This window comes from Enhydra lutris, unplaced genomic scaffold (genome assembly GCF_002288905.1).
Source record: "Enhydra lutris kenyoni isolate GAN:26980312 unplaced genomic scaffold, ASM228890v2 scaffoldscaffold81, whole genome shotgun sequence".
In the NCBI taxonomy this organism is placed as follows: domain Eukaryota; kingdom Metazoa; phylum Chordata; class Mammalia; order Carnivora; family Mustelidae; genus Enhydra; species Enhydra lutris.
The window spans coordinates 1,438,368-1,463,475 of NW_019154165.1; the positions used below are offsets into that span (position 1 = coordinate 1,438,368).

General features: G+C 43.0%; 1 protein-coding gene across 5 annotated transcripts; it reads left to right on the plus strand.

Annotated features, from left to right (window-relative positions):
* Nucleotides 1-985: 985 nt before the first annotated feature.
* LOC111160991 (sorting nexin 12) lies at nucleotides 986-10,196 on the plus strand. 5 transcript variants are annotated; one of them, XM_022524419.1, is made up of 4 exons: nucleotides 986-1,302; nucleotides 7,113-7,208; nucleotides 7,790-7,914; nucleotides 8,315-10,193. In XM_022524419.1, the coding sequence occupies exons 1-4, from the start codon at nucleotides 1,138-1,140 to the stop codon at nucleotides 8,415-8,417; spliced, it is 489 nt and encodes a 162-aa protein (XP_022380127.1). In that variant the 5' UTR covers nucleotides 986-1,137; the 3' UTR covers nucleotides 8,418-10,193. The 5 variants fall into 5 exon arrangements, with proteins under 5 accessions (XP_022380127.1, XP_022380128.1, XP_022380129.1 ...); XM_022524420.1 differs by having other exon boundaries at nucleotides 1,118-1,290; nucleotides 8,315-10,194; XM_022524421.1 differs by having other exon boundaries at nucleotides 1,118-1,254.
* The last annotated feature ends 14,912 nt before the right edge of the window (nucleotides 10,197-25,108 follow it).

Sequence of the window (25,108 nt, forward strand, 5' to 3'; positions counted from 1 at the left end):
TGTTAGCTCTTTGAGGGCAGAGACCCCATTATTCAACTCTAGGTGATTAGTGTTAGCTCCGTGCCTGGAACATAAGAAGTGGTTGCTTGGTAGATATCGTTAAATTGAATTAAATAACTGTGAAATTAGAGGGCCTTGTACTCTGTCCAAAGGATTTCAGGCATCAGTGACATGGGAAATAGCAGAAGAGACAGGTGCAGGAAAGAGAAAGGATGACCTAAAATCACCACCCTTCATGTGGGCTATGTGTAATTTAGTCACATAAATACCAACATGACTATAGATATTTTCTCATTTAGACACATATTCTCTCTCCATTTGGGCAAGCAACCTCCGAGCAATGTGTCAAGTCTGTGGAGTTCTGCAGAGTAGAGACAGAGGTATGAGATAAATGCCCTTAATTTGCTAAGAAATATAATATCTGAGCACACCTAGGGTTAGCTTTATGTGGTAACAAGTGGAGGATGAAGATATGCCCCAATTTTCCTGAAAAGTGAGAAAGAACAACCACATTTACCCCACCCTCGCTGCTTCCCTGGCACCGTAGTGCTGAATGCTCCGCTACATGTGGAGCGAATTGAAACCACCAGCGGCCCAAGTGGCAGGGCTGCGTTCTAGATTCTTAGTGTTATTGTTGGAACCCCACCCTCCGAAGAACACCCTTCTATTTTCGCGCAAAACCTTGACTTATTCAGGTCACGGGGCTTCGGCCTATCACTGCAAGGTCCCAGTTTGCGGGGCAGTGCCCGCAGCCGATAGATACACGGTACAAAACCTAGTTCTCGGGTTGGGGAGCAGCGATTGGCGGACTCAGCCTGTAGGGCTTCCCAGGATACAAGGTGCCGCGTATCGGAAATGCAGGTTCCCGGGTGGCCGCAAACACCGCCCGGAAGCCTGAATGAGGTCTCCGACGTCCGGGACTCACAGCCCTCAGCGTGGTCGCTATTCAGGGTGCGGGGCCCGAGGCCAAGGGAACGTGCGCGTGCGTGCGTGCGTGCGTGCGTGGGCGCGCGTGCGCGGCGCCGCCGTTTGTGGGTTGGCTGGTTATTTTGCAAACGGGAGGGGCTGTGCGCGCTCCTGCCTCCGGCTTCTGTCCCCCCCACCCCTTTCCCCGGTCCCGGTCTCTCCTTCGGAAAGATGTCGGACACGGCAGTGGCTGACACTCGGCGCCTTAACTCGAAGCCGCAGGACCTGACCGACGCTTACGGACCGCCAAGTAACTTCCTGGAGATCGACATCTTTAATCCACAGACGGTGGGCGTGGGCCGCGCGCGCTTCACCACCTATGAGGTTCGCATGCGGGTGAGTCACGGGGTGAGGGAGACAGCTGAGGGAGGACCTGGCGGCTGGGCGGGGAGGGCGCGGAGGGCGGACGGGGGCTGCCATGGGGACGACTAACGTGGGCCAAGACTCTTGGAGGGGGTCATTTGGGGGTTAGGGGCTTCCTAGGTTTGGAGAGAGGTCTCCAGACTGGGTTGTGGCCCTAGGATACGGAAAACTCCTGAGGGGGACATCGGACTGGGGTGCGGCAAAATAAGTACCTAGTGAGCAAGAAGTGAAGCATGGCTGGATAGGGTGGGGACGATGGAGAAGATTGCAGTGAAGAATAAAAGGAAATAGGAATCCTGACTGTAGCGACAGAAGGAGGGAAGGAAGAGTGGCAGAGGGCTGGGGGGATGGAAAGCCAAGGTGATATATCGCTGGGTCCCATAACTGACCTAGGTTGTGGGAAGTCAGTCTGAAGAGGGAGGGCAGGACGCCCGATTTCTTCCTAATGAGGTCTCCCTGAGATGATGGAGTTAAGCAAATCCCGGATCAAAGGGAAGGTAGACTCCAGGAAAGGGAGACAGTGGGCTTGGTAGAGCAGAAATAAGGGGAGTCTCTTTGAGTTTGAGTGCTCCCCAGACTTGTGTAGAATTAGCATCTGAAGGAGAGAAATGTTTTGTGTTTAAGTTTTCTCAGGTACCCCATGCTCTGTCTCATGGTGAAGCCTGGCGTTGCACTGGGATTGGTGGATTGTCAGTTGGTGCTCTCCTCCTGTGCTGATCCTTTAGATTTGAAGTATCCAGGATGTTTGTTTCAGTATTGATTCTCATTTGGGCTTTCAGTATACATATGGCCATTTGCCCTTTCTGTTCTAGATTAACTTTTTGGGTTAAGACCATGGTCTGTGGTTAATGTAATGTACGACATTTCAGGACTGCCCCAGGAGTGGCTTCTTCCAATGTGCACTGCAGAGGACTTTATTCTCTAGTTCTTAGTCCACACTGCAAGGATGGAATGTGCAGATACAGTAGTGGTTTGCAGGTTCTTTTGCCCAGTTGAAGTGGTTACAGGCAAAAAAGTTGGAGAACCATTTTCTAATTTTCCTTATGTTTTTTTTTTCTCAGACTAGAGGGCCAGAATATTCTCTATGGACAGCATGCTGCTCAAACAGCATTTGAAGACCTAAAAGAGTGTATGTGCTTTCATTTTTGAATGAATGAATGAATTAATTAAATGAGAAAGTGTGTCTCCTGCCTGGGCTTTGAAATTTAATTGAGAAATGATGATCTCCAAATTCCAAGTTTGGCAAAGTCCAAACTGAAGAAAGAAAATTGAAGCAAAAACTGAGAAAAACTCGCCTTTATCTATATTTGGGGAAGAATGGAAGTGAGATCCCTGAAAATATAATAAAAGCTGGAAACTGTTAGTAGTAGAAAACTTAATGACCTGAGGAAGCCTGGGCATAACTTGTTCAGTGTAAGGATTCTCTACTATGGGATTTTAGAGACAATGTCTCCATGCATTACCCAAGAGCCTTAGGGACTATGAATGAAATAGCTTTCTTTATTTAGATATATTTATCTGAGAGAGAGAGAGAGAGATGCACATGTGGGTGCCCAGTGGGGAGGGGCAGAGGGAGAGGAAGAAGAGAGTCCCAAGCAGATTCCATGCTGATTGTGGAGCCCAACCTGGGGCTTGATCTCAAGACCCTGAGATCATGACCCGAGCCAAAGCCAAGAATCGGACACTTAACCAACAGAGCCACCTAGGCGCCCTGAAATAGCTCTTTTCTTAAGGCATTCTAATAACAACACAGACTGTTCATGTAGTGCCTATTATGTGCCAGGCACTGAACCAGGTTTTAGTTTCTAAATCTTACAAAAATGACATTTTACAGGTAGGAAACTGAGGAGGAATGCAGTTTTAGTAACTTTCCCAAGTACCTATAGCTAATAAGTGAGGCTGGGATTTGAACCCATGTCTGTCTGACCCCAAAGCTCATCATACTCTTTCCCCTACACTTTAGTCTCTTTGGCAGTGCTTAGTTGCAAAACATTAGTGTGCAATTTTTTTTTTTACCCATTAAGCTTATAATCTGTCCTTTTCACAGTTTTTAATTGTATAGTGATGATAGGGTTGATGGCAGTTCCTAGTTCTGTGGGTTTGAGTTATTTTGTATTTATGTTAATTTGTTTGGCTATCTAGGCTTTTTAACTGAATTCAGTTTTGGAGAAAAGTTGAAATAACTGGTTTTTAATTGTCATTTTAGGTGGTTGATCATAGTAGGCATTATAGGAAGCATGAGACTCAATGGGCTTTGGGAGTTAGGCATTGTGTATGGTAGAAACAGATGGCAATGACTTTTTTTCTTCTTTGTATAATAGTTAAATATTTCTGAAGCTGTTCTCTTTTATTTTGCTCAGGAAAGAATTCCCCCCTCCTACCCTCCCAAGAAATGAGGAGTCTGGAGAGGTTTCCTGGTGGCTTCACATGATGTGTGTGGAACTTTCAAATGTCAGCTGTCCTGTGGACTTGAACTTTGTTTCTTTCTCTCCTTTCCCTTGACTTTGTGTTGATCAGTGCTAAAGGACTCTCTGTATCCTGTACTACACAATCCTCTCTATCTCATATGATTTATAGGTTGGGCCTGGGAGACTTACTTAGTACACACTAGCCCCTTCCTTAGATGGCTAGGTGCTGAGATAAAAGGTCATTATTGTCATCATTCTGTGGGGCTAGGGGAATAGGATTTTTGTGAGTCAAAGGAGGAAGTCCACAAAATGGCAGTGGGTGGTTTCACTGTGTATTGGAAGAATCTACTCAGCATTTTTCCTCTTTTCTTTGGTCCTTCTGTTGGCTTCTGTACTAGTGAAGGTTCTACCATTTGGGGATCACAGTATTTGTAATGAAGTCTGGTGGAAACCTAGAATCACATGATACCAAAGCACTTTTTTTTTCTTGCAGGATGATGCTACCCCCCCCCAGCTTTATTGAGAAGTTATTGACATAAAATACTGTATAAGTTTAAGGTGTACCATGTGATGATTTGATACCCATGCAGATTTCTTGCAGGATTCTGAGAATGCTCTCTATAATGGTTTATTTTGAATGGTTCATACATGCACATGGTATGAAATTCAAAAGATACCAAAAAAGATATACTGTAAAAACTAAGCCTTCCTCTCTTCCTCTGCCCCTCCAGAGGTTCCTTTTTCTAAAGAAACCACTGTTTCCAGTTTTTTATTTATTCTCCTAAAGAATAGATTGTAATAAAATATTTAATTGTATCTCACTCTCCTTCAACTTATTGATATCCTGGGACTTGATCTTGGGTAGAGTTGTAACTAATATAAGTTGGTTAGTTATTTAGCTTTTGATTACCTCTACCTAGAACTGGATCCTGAAAAGACAATTTCCAGACATGAGGACTACAAAAGCATGATGTAGTGAGGACTGTGTGAAGCACTAGCATAGCTCGAAGATACTCTTTTCTGCCCTGAGGCAGTTGTAGAGAAAGGAGAGAACCTAGTTCTTTTTATTTCCATCTGCCGATACAAATTGGCTGGTGGGAAATATAGTCAGTATTAATACATGTGGTTGGCCATTTCTGTTTAGAACTTGTAGACAGGAGTGAGGATCGGGGCTTTTTGTTTGTTGGTAGTTCATGTTGCCATTAGAGCCTTGGGAAAATTATCAATGATTAAGATGTGGGAATAAGCTGATTTATGTCAGGGAGCAGGCGATGATAAGGCAACTTAATGTGATTGCTACTTCTGCTGTACCTTCTAAACAAGGAGAGGGTAAACAGATACATAGGGCCTCTATTAATCAATAGAGTATTACTGAGTAACTTGCACAGTCTGCATTTAGGGCAATGTAAAAGTAGTCACGGCTCTTGATTTCAGTGAGATTAGAGTTTAGTTAAGTAGCAAGACTAACATGACGCATAAAACAATAGTGCATCAGGCACTACTTATATAAATGTCATAGGAGTGTAGAGGAGAGGGAGACCAGTAAATTAAGCTGTTGTTCTCAGGAAAGATTTCCTAGGTGAAATGGGTCTTGATCTGGGACTTGTAGAATGGAAGGGATTTGGATGGGAAAAGCTGAGGAAGGCATACCTTGGAGGTGCTTTTCTCTTGTTCTTTACAGGGAACTTAAAATCACGTTCAATTGAAAATGTGATACGTGCATGTGATAAATTCAAATTGTTCAGTGAAAAATGTGGCCCTCCCACCCATTCCAGTTGTTTAGTCTTTTTTTTTTTTTAAAGATTTTATTTATTTATTTGACAGATGGAGATCACAGGCAGGCAGAGAGGCAGGCAGAGAGAGATGAGAAGCAGACTCCCCGCTGAGCAGAGAGCCTGATGCGGGACTCGATCCCAGAACCCTGGGATCATGACCTGAGCTGAAGGCAGAGGCTTTAAGCCACTGAGCCACCCAGGCACCCCTCCAGTTGTTTAGTCTTCTATTCCAAACTCAATCATTATTATTATGAATAAATATTTTATTCATAAATATGAATATATACACATATATATAACCCCCCTTTTTAAAGCAGGCTCCACACCCAGCATGGAGCCCAACATGGGGCTGAAACTCACAACTGTGAGATTAAGACCTGAGCCAAGATCAAGAGTCCGATGCTCAACTGAGCCACACAGGCGCCCCACAATATCCCTTTTTTAACTGAAGTATAGTTGACACACAATTACATTAGTTTCAGGTATGCAGCATAGTGATTTGGCAGGTTTATACACGACCCTATGCTCACCACAAGTATAGCTAGCATCTGTCACCATTCCCTACTGTTACAATACCATTGACTATATTCCCTATACTGTTATTCTTCTGACTTAACTCATTCCATAACTGGAAGCCTGTATTTCCCACTCCCTTTTACCCATTTTGCCCTTAGCTCCACCCACCTCCCCTCTGGCAACCTATAGTTTATCCTCTGTATTTATGGGTCTGTTTCTGCTTTTTGTTTTGTTGTTTAGATTACACATATAAATGAATTAAATGGTATTTGTCTTTCTCTGTCCGACTCATTTCACTGAGCGTAATACCCTCTAGGTCTATCCATGTTGCTGCAAGTGGCAAGATCTCATCTTTTTTATGGCTGAGTAATGTGTGTGTGTGTGTGTGTGTGTGTGTGTGTGTGTGTGTTTGTGTGTGTGTGTAGCACATCTTTATTCGTTCATCTTTTGATGGACACTTGGGTTGCTTCCTTATCTTGGCTATTGTAAGTAATGCTTCAGTAAACGAAGGGGTGCATACATCTTTTTGAATTAGTGTTTTTATTTTCTTTGGGTAAATATACATATCCCTTTTTAAAACCAAGCAGAAAAAAAAAACAAATAGAGGCAAGCTGTATGTACTGTTCTGTACCTTGATTTTTAATGCTTAATATGTTTCCAGACTGGCTAATATATTTCACAGTCTTTTCATAGCTGTACAACAGGTCCACTGTATAGGCATATCATAATTTATTTAACCAATTACCTATTGATGGACATTGATTAATTATTATAAATAAAGTATAGTGAAACCCCTAGTAATACATATTTGCATACAACTTCAAATCTATTTATCGGATAAATTCTAAGCAGCAAGGGACTTCTAATCACCAACTGTGACAAGGCTGGATGTGGTAAGGATTGGTATTTACCTGGTGGTATTTCAAAGGAGTTCTAGGAACGTGGTTCACAGGAGTTATCTCTTCATTGGGACCTGTCAGAGTGGTTCTGATCATTGGGACCTGTCAAAGTGGTTCTGACAGGTGGCTACCACCAGCTGAACATCAGTTACCATCTCTCTTCTCTCACTTTTCCTTCCCTATAGACAAACCTACCCATCTTCAAGCTGAAGGAGTCCTGTGTCCGGCGGCGCTACAGTGACTTTGAGTGGCTAAAAAATGAGCTGGAGCGAGATAGTAAGGTATGACCCCATCCCCTGTGTGGGATCCTTGGAGAAGGAGATCGGCATGGGCTGAGAGGGCCTAAGATCATAATCTATATATAATGTCAAAGGCAGTGGAACCGCTGAGCACTAGCCAATCCCAAAACACTGGATCTCGGTGATACTCTTGGAAACCTGAAAGTGGTAAGTTTCAGGACAAATTTTAAAGAAAAAGGATCACTTGAATTAGTGGCTAGTGTAAGTCATACAACTTATCCTCTGGGTGGTGGAACCATAAAGTATAGTGTTAGGAAAGGCCTAGCTACTGGATGCTGGTGGATTGTGAAAGAAAGTGGGGAATATTTGGGGTTCATTTCCTTTGCTTTTGAGGTGGGAGGTCTGTCCTTCCATAGAATTGGTTGGGTTTCCTTTTGACCTGAGTCAGCTTGACTGTCCTTATGGCCTCAGTTCTTACAGGTTGCTGGCAGTGGGAGAAGACAGACCCTCCCTGATGGGAAATGGGTTATACAGTGGTTCACCCTCTCATTCCATCTTCACCCTCTCTCATGTGACTGCTATTTTTTTTTTTCATGTGACTGCTATTTTGCATCTGCCTGCAGATTGTAGTACCACCGCTGCCTGGGAAAGCCTTGAAGCGGCAGCTCCCTTTTCGAGGAGATGAGGGGATATTTGAGGAGTCCTTCATTGAAGAAAGGAGGCAGGGCCTCGAACAGTTTATTAACAAGTAAGCCAAGTCCCTGGGGACTCTTCTTGCTGCTTTTGCCATCACTGTCTTTCTGTGCTTTATCTGTCTCTTCTTCTGGAGTGAGATGTGATGCCAGCTGTGCAGTGAGCTGACTGGACAGTAAAACTCAGTTCCTCTGAGCAGCATTCTGATCCCATGCCTTGGGGCCTGGGAAAGCATCGCATGTTGGCTGTGTTTGGCGATTTCCCCCTACCGTACCCCTCTCCCCTGCTTCTCCTCAGTCATGTTAGTGTTGGAATGGTGCCCTGTTGCTGTCCTCTAGTTGCTTGAACCTCTGGAAGAGCTGACCTGGCCTTTCCTCCCCTGTCCACGCCCCCATTGCTCCGAGACTTCTCTCTGATCCCGAATACTACTGATAACCATCTTGGTCTCCTTATAGAATTGCTGGGCACCCACTGGCTCAGAACGAACGCTGCCTACACATGTTCCTGCAGGAGGAGGCAATTGACAGGAACTACGTCCCTGGGAAGGTGCGCCAGTAGGAGCCCCTCTCACCACTTGCCCTCTACTTTCCTGCTGAAAATGACATTGGTTTTTACACTAAGCCTCTCTCTCTCTCTTTGATCTGAAGTTGACTGCCCATCCCTTGGCCCGATAGACTGGCTGGCATTGTGTTCCTTGGTACCTGACTACACCGTGGGCACTCTGCTAGGATCCTCTTCTCTAAGGAGAGGTGGGAACCACAGGCAGATGCCCTTTGCTTGGGGTGCGGGTGGGGGGATTGGACTGGAAGGTAATTTCTTGGGCATTTACCCATGCCAGAAGGCTAATCTTATGGGGGGGCGGGTCTTGTGCTGGTGGGGCACTTGGACACATACTGATGCTGCAAGTCCAGGGGATTTTCTTACTCTTAGGTTTAACCAGGAACGCTGAGCAGGGACAGCCCTGTGTTTCCTACCTGCATGAACTTTTTCCTTTTTGGGAAGGTGGTAGAGACTCAGACGTTCTCCTTGTTTTCTTGAGGCCTGCTCCCAGTTTTCTCAACAGTTTCTTTTGTTTCTTTCTCTCTCCCTCGTTGCTTTCCATGGCAGTAAATCCTCCTAGAGTCTAAGCAGTCTGTTGTGTGGAGCAAGGTGTGTGGGTGTTCTGGGCCCTTCATCATGGCTGCTTTAGAGTCAGAAGAAAGCCATAGGGCAGTAGGAGAACTCTTGTTGTCTAGCCCCTCTCTTTTGTGGCTCCCCACTCTGGCTGCCTGTTCCTGTTCATCAGCAGGTGAGTCAGTGTGGGCCAGCAGTTCTCCCTCCCCAAGCCCTTGCTACCTTATAGGTTGGCTTTGCAGGTTTGGTGGCTTGAGGGGTGGGGGCAACTCACCACTGCCAGGTAACTCCCTAAAGGGTGGGAGTGGATCATTTTCTAGGTACCTCCCAGCGGTGGGGAAGGGCATCACTACCCTCCCCATTCCATTCTCCCTCCCCCGCCATCCCATTTAGCGCTGCCATAGGGCAGAAGCACATGAACAAACCACACAGTCTCTGACTTCTAAGCACTTTGAGCTGTTGAATGGGGCTCAGGGGCAAGAGTTGTCGCTGCCCTCCACAGCTTGGTCACAGGGTTATTGAACTGCCTGCACTCCTTGCCCGTGGAACTCCAGCATTCTCCCCAGAATCTGAGCTAGCGATAGCAGCTGGGTATGGATGTCCCAAATCTGAGAGTCTGAAGCGGCTTTCCTGGGCTTCTGTTTGGAAGATAGTGGTTTGTTTGCTGGGGCCTGATATCCGTCTCCAGTGGTGGGATGGGAGCAAGTTAACTGCTGTCATGTCAAAAGTGGGGACACTGCTTAGACTCTCGTCATGGAAGGATTAGAGTTCTCTATACAGGGTCTTGGGGAAAAGGATTATAGAGTCTAACAAGACCCTGGTCAGAGAGATTAAGATTGCATTTTGACATGGGATTTGGAGTCCTTCTGAATGTTGAAGTTCCCTGAGACAGATCAGCTCTCCAGCTGCTGAGCCTGTACCAGGGCCTGAGCAGCCCCTAGAGAGAGGCTCTGCTCCCTTTCCCACCTCCCCAATGTTGGTGTTGTCTCTGCCTTTTTGATTTGTATCCTCTGTTACTAACTTTTTTTAAAGAGTTCTTCCTTCATTGTGCACAAATGCTGAAAGCCTGAGGCCCCATTTCTGCTGTGTATATATCCTGACTCGGGGCTTTTATTCAGCATACTGTTCATTCTTCTGTCAGACAATGTCATATTCAACTGTTCATATTAAACCACTGTGAAGCAAGCCTCTGTTTTCCTGCTTAAGTTGTAAATATAGTATTTTTTAGTGTCTAGTATGTTCTTGGTATTGTGCAGAAATCTTACAACATGGTCAGTGTCCTGAGGTGATAAGTTTTACATTTAAGTTTAAAAAAAAAAAGAAAAACAAATCCTAGCTGCCTGTAGCGATATTTACCTATCCTTGCAACTCCCAGTTGACTTGGTCACAGAGGTAATGCAACTGCTTATAGGAAGTAGCCATAGGGCTTAATAGCTGTGGTTTGGGTCAGATTTAGCAGATTTGGTTTTTAAGCTCGTGGGTTTCTGCTAATTTGGGCAGAAGGTAGTATGTGTGTGTATACATATATATGCATACGCTGTGTGTGTACATAAACACGTGTGTGCATGCGCTTATCCTCCAACATACCATCTATGAACACTATTTCTTTCATAGGTTTTATACCTCGTTGAGGTATATTCTCTTTTAAGATTTTTTACTTATTTATTTGAAGGAGCAGAGTGAGAGAGAGAGAACAGGAGTTGAGGGGAGGGGCAGAGGGAGAGGGAAGAAGCAGACTCCCCGCTGAGCAGGGAGCCCATGTGATGATGTGATGTGGGGCTCCATCCCGGAACCCTGGGATCACAACCTGAGCCCAAGGCAGATGCTTAATCGCCTGAGTCACCCAGGCGCCCTGAGAGTATTTTCTTTTAAATAGATGTGATGCAGGCAGAGAGGTGAATGAACTCTGAGAACTTTTTTTTCTTAACTCTAAGAACTTTCGATCGGTGGGTATTTTCATCTGACCGATGTGTTCTGAAATGGCTTCCTACACAAAGTGGGTTTTAGTAAAGGTTTGGAATAAGAGCGTAGGAGTCTTGTTATTTGGGAAGTCAAAGCTGGTTTTAATCATGTAGTTGAGCATGAAAAGAAAGTATAGAAAATGATGTGGTCAAAACATTATGAATTAAGGTGACAGCCCTGTACTTGGGTGTAAGTAGAAGAGTGGGGGTTAAATTGAGGAAGTTAAGAGGTTTTGGTAGTTCAGGAATTAGATGACTAAAGATATCTGAGCGGACGGGGAAGATTACAAGTTTCTGTGAGATAAGAGGAAGAATAATGAGACAAGTGCAACCTTCACAGGTCGCGGCGTTGAAGAATGAATTAGAGAATAACTAGAAAAAGCAACTATAGGATAAAATATCAAAATTTTGGACACGTGGTATTCATTTAACAAGCACCGATTCTTAGCCTTCCGTGTGACCAGCCTTATGCTAAAAGCTGGACTGGGGTGGGGTGGGGTGATTGTGGTACAAGTAAAACATGATTACATTCTTTCTTCACAGACTCTGCCTATTCATTATTGCAGGAGATGTTTAAGACAAAATGCTAGAGCAAAATTAGAGGTCCAGGCACATCGAGTTGTCCAGTTTTTCTTTTTCTTTTTAATATCATCAGGTCAGGTAAATTCCCTCTTTGGAGTCAAGTGGGTCATGTTAGCACAGTAACTGGGTCCCGAAAGAACCCCAAATCCAAGCCCTCTTACCCATCAACACTGAGGAGAAGCATTCTTTTATAAGGAATTCAAGTTATGTATGCATCTAGGTATTTATTACTAATTAATCCCTTTTATCCATAGCACAGAAGCAGCTCAAGCTTACACTGGGTCCTGGGGTCAGAGGCTAACAAAAATTTTAAACATAGTAGTCTAAATCTTCACATTCTGGAGATGACTGATCTACCCTTTGACCCATTCTTTGAGATGAGGAGTTGAGCTAGTAAAGGGTGAGAGAGGTGAACAGCATTCAGGCTTCACTGGAGTTTTTGTTCAGTGAGACATCCTAGGTGAGACACTTCTGTCTTCAAATACGTACTGTTATAATTTAAGTAAAATTTCTGCTGTGGAAATGCAGACCAACTGTTCACTGAAATGGGTATTTCTTCATATCCTGAGGACTTTTGAGTCATCCCTGGTCTTCTCTTCTTAGACACAATAACAATTCTAATTTTTCCTCAATTGGCTCATTTTTTTACCCTTTTACCTTTATTATTCTGAAATCTCTCCAAGGTCCTTACATATTCCTAAGTCATAGAGTCTAAAACTGGACACCACTTTAATTATAGCCTGCAGGTTAGGTGGTTGTTAGTCCATTTAAAAATCGCAGTATTCAAGTTTACTTTTTAAAATATAAACACTTTGTGACTAATTTAGCTTGTGGTTCTCTGCCACTCGCTTCCCGACCACCCACCACCTTTCATTCCTCTTATCTTTTGATTTGCTCTCCTTGTCTAAAAAAATAATTGTTCCCTATTTTTTCTCTCTCGCTCCTGCCTATCTATCTATCCATCCTTACACCCATCCTCTTAAGGAACAGAAAACGCATTCCTTACCGAACAAATTGGGGTAATTATTAACATTACACAGAACAAAGGATTCTTTCAATTACAGCAGGTTTTCTTTAGGTGTTTCCTGCAGTGGTTTTAAATGTATATAGATCGTCATCTACATGATATAGAGAAGCTGAAGGTAAAGGATTAAGAGGCACTTCCATTTGAAGATCAATGAGAAATTAGGTAAAACAGGAGTGATTTTTGTTTTGTTTTAAAGATTTTACTTATTTATTTGACAGAGAGACAGAGAAAGGGAACACAAGCAGGGGGGAGTGGGATTGGGAGAGGGAGAAGCAGGCTTCCCGCCTAGCAGGGAGCCAGATATGGGCTTGGGATCTGGGATCTGGCATCACGACCTGAGCCGAAAGCAGATGCTTAACGACTGAGCCACCCAGGCGCCAAGTAGTTTTTTTTTTTTTAATTTTATTTATTTGTTTGACAAAGAGAGATCATAAGTAGGCAGAGAGGCAGGCAGAGAGAAAGGGGGAAGCAGGTTCCCTGTTGAGCAGAGAGCCCAATGCGGGACTCAATCCCGGGACCCTGAGATTGTAACCTGAGCCGAAGGCAGAGGCTTAACCCACTGAGCCATCTAGGTGCTCCAACAATAGTTTTTTTTTTTTAAAGAAATATTTTATTTAATTTAGTTGAAAGAGAGAGCACTAGAGACAGAGCGTGAGCTGGGGGGAGGGGCAGAGGGGAGGCAGAAGCGGACTCCCTGCTGAGCCAGCAACCCCCCCACCATGTTGGGCTCCATCCCTGGATGGAGGGATCATGACCTGAGCCAAAGGCAGATGATTAACCAACTGAGACACCCAGGCACCCCAAAACAATAGTTCTTAAGTGAACTGTAAAATATAGTTAGAGGCACAGAAATTTATATATTACTTTTCAAGAAAATAGTATTTTACAAATAATGTTTTTTATCCAAATACAGCCAACTTTTGATCATCTGTGCTAATAGATTTTTCTTTTGCTATGCATTTTATTCTAAAATTTGAATATAGGGGAGTCTAATATTCATAAGACTTTAAAATATTTCCTAACATGTCATCAGAAGGAAGACTAAGGAAGATCTGAGAATTAGAAAGGAATAGTAGACCTGGAATAGAAATCTGGATTCCAGGGGCGCCTGGGTGGCTCAGTGGGTTAAAGCCTCTGCCTTCGGCTCAGGTCATGATCCCAGGGTCCTGGGATCGAGCCCCATATCAGGCTCTCTGTTCCTCAGGGAGTCTGCTTTCTCCTCTCTCTCTGCCTGCCTCTGCCTTCTTGTGATCTCTGTCTGTCGAATAAATAAATCAAATCTTTAAAAAAAAAAAAAGAAATCTGGATTCCAGAGCTGGCTGTGCTATTTAGCTGGTTATAGCACCTACAGGCAGATTGCTTCACCAATCTGGGCGTGTTTTCTCAACTGTAAAACGAGGGGATTTGACTGAATGATATCTGAGGTATCTTAAATCTCTAATTCTTATGATTTCCAACCCTTGCCCTAAGGAGTTGAGTAAACCCTGGAGGTGATGCTACCAAAAAGGTGAAAGCAAAGTTTTTTCCCATTGGATAGGGTTTGCCGTAGTGCAGTTTTCTCTCCCAGAAATGAATGACTCTTCACTTGTCCTGATTAGATTTTGTTTGCCCACACCCTGTTGTATCAAGTCATGAGTACCACACTGAAGTTCAGTGTTGAATTGATTTACAGTTATCCTAATTTTGCCCTAGGTCTTCCAGCTGAAATTTTTGAATGAAATAGTCACCTCATTCCTGTCTGGAATTATTCTTATTTAAAATGTAGAAATGAGGGGCGCCTGGGTGGCTCAGTGGATTAAAGCCTCTGCCTTTGGCTCAGGTCATGATCCCAGGGTCCTGGGATCGAGCCCCAAAACGAGCTGCCTGCTCAGCGGGGAGCCTGCTTCCTCTCTCTCTCTCTCTCTGCCTGCCTCTCTGCCTACTTGTGATCTGTCTGTCAAATAAATAAATAAAATCTTTTAAAAAATGGAGAAATGATAGTTTCGCTGATTGTCGTTATTACAAAAATGCCTATTTTGTTAAACTGTTTTATTGTGGTGATAAAAATTCAAAAGTAGTTAATGCTAGTTGACAAAATTCAAACAAAACGTAAATGTGTATGTTTGTGTTTATTCCCTCTCCCTGTGCCCATTCTCCAAGAATAACTTAATTTGGTATGTGTCTTCCCAGAACTTTTTCTATGCATAGATATGTGTATGTGAATATATATATGTGTATATATAAATATGCACATACTCATTTACACGTGTTCATGTATGAATACCCACACACTTGTATGTAGTTTTTTTTTTTAACAAAATGGGGTATTATGTGCACTATTTTGCAACTTAATTTTTATACTTTGCAATGTACTATGGACTTCCTTTCACATTAGTATATGGAAACTTAACTCATTTTTAAAAATGGAGGCATAACATTTCATGGTATGGCTGTAAAACGATGTAGTGATTCCAGTCTGTCTCCAATCTTTCAGTGTTACAAGTAATGCTACATATAACTTGCTCATGTGTTTAGGTATTTCTGTAGGATAGATTTTGAGAGAAGGAATTGCTGGATCAAAGGATGTGTAATACATTTTGATAGGTACTATTAAGTAAGTCACCCTCTTAAAGTGTGCAGTTTAGGCTCCTGCTTACGGCAACTGAAAATGTCTTGTTTTCTTACCAAAAGTGGAAAAATTGCCATTCCGCGCTGCAACAGTTTCTTTGCCCCAAATGGCACAATTTTAAACAACCGATAATTATTCAAAGTATTTGGTGGAAATGGTATTTGTTAGTTTTAATTAGCATTAGCATTTAATAATACCTTTAGTTGTAATGATACCGCTACGGCTTTTTAAAAATTGCCCCGCAAATTTTTATTTTAGTCATTCTAGAAGCAGTATTTATTGCTGCTAATTGAGCATCCCTAACACTCCTCACGGTAGATAAACCATCACTTAATTAAAGGCCCGGATGTTCCTAGGCTTCTTCCCACCTGACTCTGGGGGTAAGTGGAGCAGTTAGCGTGGCGGCAAAGCAACAGTGTCTGAGGCGCTCTCTCCACCGATACTTTCCTCAGGTGCGCGCTACTCGAGGCCACCCCAGAGTAGCACTGACACCTCAACTACAAAATCATTGGACCTCAGAGCCAACCAGACTCTGAGAAGTAGTACTTTGCCTCTTGGGTCACCATTTCTCCAGCGTGGACCTCCTTTTTGGTTATTTCTCTCAGATCCAAACCTTAGATTCCAGCCACGGACAACACAAGGACAGGGCCCTAGATCGAGATGACGACTGCAGAAGGAGGCCGAATTGCCAGGCCTCGGCTCCTCTGGTTGGCTGTCCAACACGTCAGTCAGAAGTGAACAAGCTTTTAATTGGTCTTAATGCAATGGGAAACACAAAACACTCCTCTGATTGGCCTCTTCGTCGAGGGGCGGTCCATAGGGAGAGCGGCTTGTTTGGGCTGGAATGGAAGACCAATGGGAGCGCCGCGGCGCTGCTTTCGAAAGCGAGGCCTGCCCAACAGCACCTGGAAGAGTCCGCCGGTTGTCTCGGAGATCCTGTGGCTTGTTTGGTAACTGCGTCCTCCCGCAACGTAGCCACTGGCTACCCTCCGCCTCCTGTCCCTCGGTCACGCTTTTGGTGTCTCAGTGTCTTCGGGTGTGCCGCGGCGATTCAGGCTGCAGTCAGCGTAGCCTGCCCAGAGAACTTCCTCGGATGTGGCCGCCGAGGTCCTAGGGCCGGGGGAGTGGGGATGGGGGGCCGGGAATAGGGTAAGAACTGGCAGGCATCGGGGCAAGATTCATGATGGCGGAAGCGAGAAAGGCTGACCTCTGCGGCCGTGAAGGCCTTCTTTGTATTAAATCCCAGGGAGGAAGTGGGAGTTGTCTGACCCAGAAAGTTGTGCCATCCTGGTGGCCATCACCATTTCAGCCAACCATACCGTCTCGCCTGATTTCACCCCTCGTGGCCCCTTCTTGGACTCCACAGCTGCAGAAGCGCTGCAGCAAATACACTGGGTCCTCTCAGCCTTGACTCAAAGCAAGTCCCCTTCCTTCCTCAATGTCTGAGCTTGACCCTTTTGCTTTATTCACCTTTTCCTTATTTTTAATTGCATTAGTACAGTCTCCTTGTTAACAACAACAACAAACCTCTCAAAACATGACACATGGATGGGGCTGAAGTATACTTTGGTCATTACCCACAATGCTAGTCTTCCTTTCCCTCCCGAAAGGGAGCTGCTCTTCACAGTTTGCTGTGTATCCTGGTAGCTTTCCAGGTCTTAGTTGTTTGTTTGTTAAGAAAACACATTGTGTTGTGTTTTCATTTCTACAAAACCTATACCATACTATACATACCCTGCAAATTTTTAGTTAAATATTTGGGAAACATTTTTATTCACTACATCTAAGTTTACTTCATTTTTAAGCGGCATAATATGCCATAGTATGGCTATAAACTGGCTTATTTAGCCATTCCTTATTGATAGACTGCTAGATTTTTCCAGTTTCTTGCTTTTATGAGTATTACTACTGTGAACATTCCTGATCACAACTCCTTATTAGAGTTTCTCTAGGGCAGTCGTTCTCAAACTTTTGGATCTCAGGACCCCTTTACACTCCTAAGACAATTTGTTCGTGTAGGTTTATATCTACCACTATTTAATATATTAGAAATTAGAAGAAGAAAATTAACTATTCATTAAACACAACAGCAGTAAACCCATTACATGGTAACATAAATATATTTTAAAATGAAAAATAACTTCTCCAAAGCAGAAAATATTAGCGAGAACAGTAAAATTGCATTACATTTTCTGTAAGTCTCTTTAATAGGCTTAATAGGAGACCTCTGAGTTCTCATACCTGCTTCTGCATTTGATCTATTAAGATGTTTTAAGTGAAGTATATGTCACACAGATGTGTAATTAGAAAGACAAGGAACAGTTTAATAGCCTTTTCAGGTAATTGTGGATATTTTTTTCATCGGTCCTCAACAAGTGGTAGTTTCTTAAAGATTACTTTTTTTTTAAAGATTTTATTTATTTATTTGACAGAGAGAGATCACAAGTAGACGGAGAGGCAGGCAAAGAGAGAGAGAGAGGGAAGCAGGCACCCTGCTGAGCAAAGAGCCCGATGCGGGACTCGATCCCAGGACCCTGAGATCATGACCTGAGCCGAAGGCAGCGGCTTAATCCACTGAGCCACCCAGGTGCCCCTTAAAGATTACTTTTAATGTGAATTTAGAAACCATATCAATCATATAAATAAACTTTTCGTACTTTGTTACATTTAAAATCCATTGGTCTGCCTTGTACTTTAACATGTTTTTTACCTATGCAGGATTTTATAACATAATGCATTGGCAATTTGGAAAGTATTCGTTCACTGAGTTATGCAGATCTGTCAAATGTTGACACAATTCATCATACAGTGTCAAAAATTACATTAATTACTATCACCACTGCTCTTATCAGAAAAGTCTTAAAAGTATTGGACAACTGCCAAGCCTGTGATGGAGGTGCAAGTTTTCTAAAGTTCTAATTTTTGCTTGCAAGCTCATTTTACCACTAGCACCAGATACTATCAGTTGTTTTTCTTGAAGTGACAGTCTCGCTTTGTTTATTTCTGAGAAAATGCCTACTAGATATCTAAGTCTGAATAGCCATAGTTTATCAGTCAGTCATTATTTCAAGAAAAATGGTGTTCCATGAAAAAAGTGACTTCAGCTCACAACTCAATCTGACAAGTGCTTTTCCTTGGGACAAACATTGTACTTTAGTATGCAGCAGAAGTGCTTTATCTGTACTTCCTGTTGTGTTACATAGAATATTAGAAAGCCATGTATTTAGGCATGGAGATTTTAATAACTTTTACTGCTTTATCAAGGACATTCTTGAGTGTATGATGATGAAAAAAATACAGTGACACAGTACAGTTTGGTGCCACTCCTTTTGATGAGCTTTAAGGTATGAGCAGTTTTACATACTCTTGCTTTTTTTTCTCCCTCCCACCTTTCCTTTTGCATTAACCATGTAAATGTTAACACAGTAAAAAAAAAAAGCAACAGTTTTTAAAATTATTTATTTATTTATTTTTAGAGAGGGAGAGTGAGTGCCAGTATGGGGGTGGGGTAGGGTGGGGAGAGGGGATCTTGAACATACTCCCTTCTGAGCACAGAGGCTGATCTCACAACCCTGAGATCATGACCTGAGTGGAATAAAAGAGTAAGATGCTTAACACCCTGAGCCACCCAGGAGCCCCAAAAGGCAAACAACATCTTTTTTTAGTATAAAGATTTTATTTATTTATTTGACAAAGAATGACACAGCGAGAGAGGGAACACAAGCACGGGGAGCGGGAGCGGGAGAGGGAGAAGCAGGCTTCCCGCTAAGCAGGGAGCCCAATGGAGGGCTCCATCCCAGGACCCTGGGATCATGACCTGAGCTGAAGGCAGACACTTAACGACTGAGCCACCCAGGCACCCTGGCAAACAACATCTTAATACTATTATGAAGATAGTTTTGAATTCCATAGGCCCCTTGAAAGGGTCTTGGGAACCCCCAGGAAACTATAGACTAAGTTCTGAGAACATCTGAGCATCTTCTGTAGGGCATATGCCTAGGAGTGGTGTCGTAAACTATGTGCATTTGCGATCCTAGTAGGAGCTGGCTAGTGCCCCTCCAGCACGGCTGTACTAGTTTGTGTTCTCCCCAGCAGGTTGGAAGTTCTCATTTATCCTTACTCTTCCCAACACTAAATGTTATCAAACTTTAAATTTTGCAAATATGGTAGGTAGGAGATAGAATCTCATTGTTTCATTTTTAGTACTCGGATGAATAGAGAAGTTGAGCATCCATTCGTATGTTTACCGGCCATTTGTGTTTCTTCTGTAATATGCTTGCTCATATCCTTTACCTGTTTTTCTGTGTTGGTTGTCTCTTAGCCAGGATAATTAAGGGAAAGTAGTAGTCATTTGGGGATGCCTGGATGGCTCAGTTAAGCGTCTGCCACGTCGGGCTCCCTGTTTAGCAGGGGAGTCTGCTTCTCCCTCTTCTGCCCCTGCTCGTGTGCTTTCTCTCTCTTGCTCACTCTCTCTCTCAAATAAATAAATAAATAAATAAATCTTTAAAAAAGGAAAATATTAGTCTTTTGTTTTACATTATTGCACATATTTTCTCCCAGTCTATCTCTTGCTTTTTAATTTTGTTTATGGTATATTGTTGAATAGAAGTTTTAAGTTTTGAGGTCAAATTGATCAGATTAATTTTTTGGCTTTTAATTTTTGTGTTTTATTTTTTTTATTTTTTTTTTAAAGATTTTATTTATTTGACAGAGAGAGAGTTCACAAGCAGAGAGAGAGAGAGAGAGAGGAGGAAGCAGGCTCCCTGCCTAGCAGAGAGCCCGATGTGGGACTCGATCCCAGAACCCTGAGATCAGGACCTGAGCCGAAGGCAGAGGCTTAACCCACTGAGCCACCCAGGCAGCCCCTTATTTTTTATTTAATAAGGTCTTCCACATGCCAAGGTCATAAGCATGCTTCTCTGTTTTCTAATACTTGTATGGTAGTTTCTGTATGTTTGCTTACATTTGCAATGCAGCTAGAATTTATTCTCATGGATGGTGTGAGTGATCTATATTTTTCTGTTCTTTGTTTTCAAAGGACTGTCTTGGAACACAGCAGAGAATAGAGAGACCTCAGGATAGTGACTCCCTGGGACTCCTCAACTGAAGTCTTGTCCATAATGTTTCCGGACCTTAGTACTTGGCTTCATTCAATGGGACACACCTGATGAGGAGAGCATTTTCCATAAAGAAGGATCCCAATCAGAGCCCAGCATCCACACACCCAGATCTCATCCACCAATCAGTAAGAATTTCCTAGATAATACTGGCTTAAAACAACATGGACCTATTTATGTTACTGCTCTGGTGGTCTGAAGCCCAAAATAGGCCTTATGGACCAAAATCCACATGTTGGCAGGGTCATATTCCTTCTGGAGGCTCTAGGGGAGAGAATATTCCCTGTCTTTCCCAGCTTCTAAAGGCTGCCTGCATTCCTTAGCTCACGGTCTCCTTCCACCTTAAAGCCAGCGATCTCTGCTCCAATCTACTTCTGTCTTCACTTGTCCTCTGACTCTCTTAAGGACCCTTGCTTGTGCTTATGTTGAGGCCACGGAGGTAACCTCCCTATCACAAGATCTTTAACTTAATCATCTCTTAAAGTCTTATTTTTCTTCTGCAAAGTCTCTCTTTTTTTAAGATTTTATTTATTTATTTGACAGAAAGAGAGAGAGATCACAAGTAGGCAGAGAGGCAGGCAGAGAGAGGAGGAAGCAGGCTCACCGCTGAGCAGAGAGCCCAATGCGGGGCTCGATCCCAGGACCCTGAGATCATGACTGTAGCCGAAGGCAGAGGCTTAACCCACTGAGCCACCCAGGCGCCCCACTGCAGAGTCTCTTTTGCCATGGAAAGTAAGATATTCATCCTCAGGTTCTGGGGATGGAGATGTGGGCATCTTTTGCTGTTGAGCCTACCAGAGTGGGTTACTTCAGCAGAAGGCTATGCTTATTCATTCGATCTTGATTCCTGGTGGAGAGAGAAGTATCTTTGTTTTAGGTCTGCAGGATTATGTGCAGTAGAATTGGTAACCTTTCCATAATAGTTTCCTAATATTCTGTCTGCCTTTGGTTAGATTATAAGAGGAAGTAGGAGGGAGAAGAGCAGAAGTTCGTAAAGGAAGCTGAGGACTGGGAAGAGATGAAGGAGGAAAAGCAGGAGAATGAGATATCCTGAAAGCCAAGGGAACAGTATTAACAGCAGGAAGGAGTACATTTAATACTGTATTAAATGCTGCTGAGACACCAAAGTAAGATGAGGCCTGAAAGGCATCTGTTAGATTTAGTGACCTTTGCAATAGCTATTTTCGTAGAGTGATGGGAAGTGGGAAGAACATTAAGTAAACAGCTCATACAAGAATATTCTAAAAGAAAAAAAGAATATTCTAGGAGTGCCTGGCTGGCTCAGTCAGCAGAGCACGTGACTCTTGATCTCGGGGTTAGGAGTTCAAGTCCCATGATGAGCCTAGAGCCTATGAGAGGAAAAAAAAAAAGGAATATTCTAAATTTCTATGAAGGAGTTGAGAATGGCAGGATGGATTTGAGAAAAGACTTTTCCTCCCTTAAATTTGAGAGATACTTGAGCCAGGTGAAAGGGTAGGGTTTATGATATGGAAGAGACTGAATTCTCGTGGTTTCAGTAACCTAATCCCCAAATGAGTGATTCTAATCAGACAGCTCTCCCAAGTTCCAGACCTGTATAATCTAACTCCCTATTGAACATGTCTACTTGGAAATCCTTCTCAAATTTAAAATGTCCAATTATTAACCCTCTCTTGTACCTCGCCTGCCCCCCCCCCCATCAGCTGCCACCCCCTTTTATCTTCTGGATTACTCAAGTAGCTTTCAAAATGGCCTTTTGTGCCTATACTTAACTGTCCCATTCATTTTCTGCACAGCAGCTAGAGTGGTCTTTCTAAAACATACAGGCAGATGATGCCTAAAAGCTTTAAAAATTTCCTGTTGTTTTCAGTGTAAAAGCCAGATTCTGTACTCATCTACCTAGATTTTGTGCTTCAAGCCTGGCGAACTTTTTCCGGTTCTCAGAGAAAGCTATGTTCTCTTGTACCTCCACGCCTTCGCATACACAGTTCCCTCTGTCTACAACACCCCCTCCATTGTTTTGTTCCCACTCAGGTTTTTCTTGGCTAATTTCTACTCATCTTTCAAGACTCATTTCAGGCTCTCCTTTCTGCTTCCTCTGGGAAGCCTCCTTCTTTCTCCCAGGCTGGGATTAAATACCTCTCTGTATGTTCCTGGCACGTGTACTTTCTTGGATACCCTGTATCCCCACAGGACCGGTGCTGCCTTTAGTTAGCATCCTACATATTTTCTGTGGTTGACCCACTCTTTTAATTTTTCATAAAAAGCATTTTAATTATTCAAGTGATATATGAGTATTTTTTGTTGTTGTTGCTTAAGTCAAACACAGTTCTCCTTTCCAATCCCTTGATGTAGGTACCTCTCCCAGAGGAAACTAATGTTATCAGATTGGTATTTGTTCTTTCAGGTCATTTTCTTTGTATTTAAAAATGGAAATAAAAGGGTGCCTGGGTGGCTCAGTCAGTTAAGCATCTCCCTTCTGCTCAGGTCATGATCCCAGGGTCCTGGGATCGAGTCCCCCGTTGGACCCCCAGCTCCACAGGGAGTCTGCTTCTCCCTATGCCCTTCTTTCCACTCATTCTCTCAACTCTCTCTCTCTAATTATAAATACATAAAATATATTAAAAAATAAATTGTGGCAAAATAAATGTGATATAAAATCTACCATTTTAAGAAGTTTTAAGGGTCACCTGGGTGGCTCAGCCACTTGAGCATCTGACTCTATTTTGGCTCAGGTCATGGTCTCAGGGTCGTGGGACTGAGCCCTGCATCAGGCTCCGCACTGGTCATAGAGTGTGCGTGAAGGTTCTCTCTCTTTCTCTCCCCCACCTCTATGCCTCCCCTTGCTTATGCTCACTTGCTCTCTCTGTATCCAAAAACAAAAAAGAATTTTTAAGTTCTTTAACATTATTCAGTTCAGCGTTATTAAGTACGCTGTGGTGTAATCATCACCACCATCTATCTACAGAACTTTTTTCATCTTCCCAAACTGAAATTCCATACCTAGTAAACCATAACTCCTACTATCTCCTATCTATCTATCTATCTATCTATCTATCTATCTATCTATCTATCTATTTTTATTGTGTTACATTAGTCACCCTACAGTACGTCATTAGTTTTGGACGCAGTGTTCCATGATTCATTGTTTGGGTATAACACCCAGTGCTCCATGTAATATGTGCCCTCCCTAATACCCACCATCAGGCTCACCCATCCTCCCACCGCCCTCCCTTCTGAAACCCTTAGTTTGTTTCTCAGAGTCCTAGTCTCTCATGCTTAGTCTCCCCCTCCGATTCCCCCCCTTCATTTTCCCCTTCCTTCTTCTAATATCCTCCATGCTATTCCTTATATTCCGCAGGTAAGTGAAACCATATGATAGTTGTCTTTCTCTGCTTGACCTGTTTCACTTAGCAAAATCTCCTCTAGTCCCAGCCATGTCTGTCGATGCAAATGGTGGGTATTCATCATTTCTAATGGCTGAGTAATATTCCGTTGTAAATATGAACCGCATCTTCTTTGTCCATTCATCTGTTGAAGGGCATTTTGGCTCTTTCCACAGTTTGGCTACCATGGACATCGCTGCTGTGTACTATCTCTCCTCTCCCCAGCTGCTGGCAACCACTGTTCCACTTTTTGTCTCTTTAAATTTGACTATCCTAAGTATGTCATGTTAGTGGAATCATCCAGAATTTGTTTTATTGTGACTGGCTTATTTCACTTAGTGTGAGGTCTTCAGGTTTAACCATGTCGTAGCATGTGTCAGAGCTTCCTTCCTTTTTTTAAGGTAGAATGATATTCCATTGTTTATCTAGCTATCTGTCAGTGAACACTTGGGTTGCTTCCACCTTTTGGCTATTGTGAACACTGCTACCATGAACATGGGTGTACAAATATCTGTTCAAGTCCCTCTGATTTTTGGGGGGATATATATAGAAGTGGAATTGCTGGGTCACATGGCAGTTCCTGTTTCCTTTTTGATGGCCATTTATATCAGTAGTACTCAAGCTGTATTCCGTGGACTGGTGCTGGTGGACTACCAGTCCACAATGAGATCAGGACAGAAGTTGTGAGTAAACATTTATAAAACATTTGTACCAATTTTGTGTTGCTGTGACAGCCAAGTATGTGGTTACTTTCCGAGCAGCTCCCTTATCTCTACTTTACAAAGGTATCAGTCTGTAACAGATTGGAAATTTACAAAAAAAAAAAAATCCCTAAACCCTGGTTCTTTACCACATTTAGCTTGAGATTCCTTGAAGGACAGTTTTTATGTTTTTGTTTTTTTTTTCCCATTAAGTCTTTTTGTGTGACATACACAAGTGTTTCTCTAGGATGGGTAATGAAGAACAGAATTACTAGTTGAAGGGTATGCACATTTTACATTTTTTAAATTTTTAAAATGTTTTAAAAGATTTTATTTATTTATTTGACACAGAGAGAGAAAATGAGAGCAGGAGCACAAACAGGGGGAGTGGGATAGGGAGAAACAGGTCTCCCACCGACCAGGAAGCTTGTTGCGGTGCTCAATCCCAGGACACAGGGATCATGGCCTGAGCCAAAGGCAGACGCTTAGTGACTAAGTCACCCAGGTGCCCCCACATTTTTACATTTTACATTTTACAGATCATATGAAATTACTCACCAAAGGCCAATACTTTCAACAACAACAGTATGCAAGAGCACCTATTTCTGTAGACCCCTGCCAACACTCGCTATCCATCTTAAAATTTTTTGGATCTGTTAAGGAAAAAGTGATGTTTTAATTCATAGTTCTTTGATTCTACTCGAATTTAAGTATCCTCCTTTCCTGTGTTTATTAATATTTGCATTTCCCGAGGTGCCTGGCTGGCTCAGTCAGT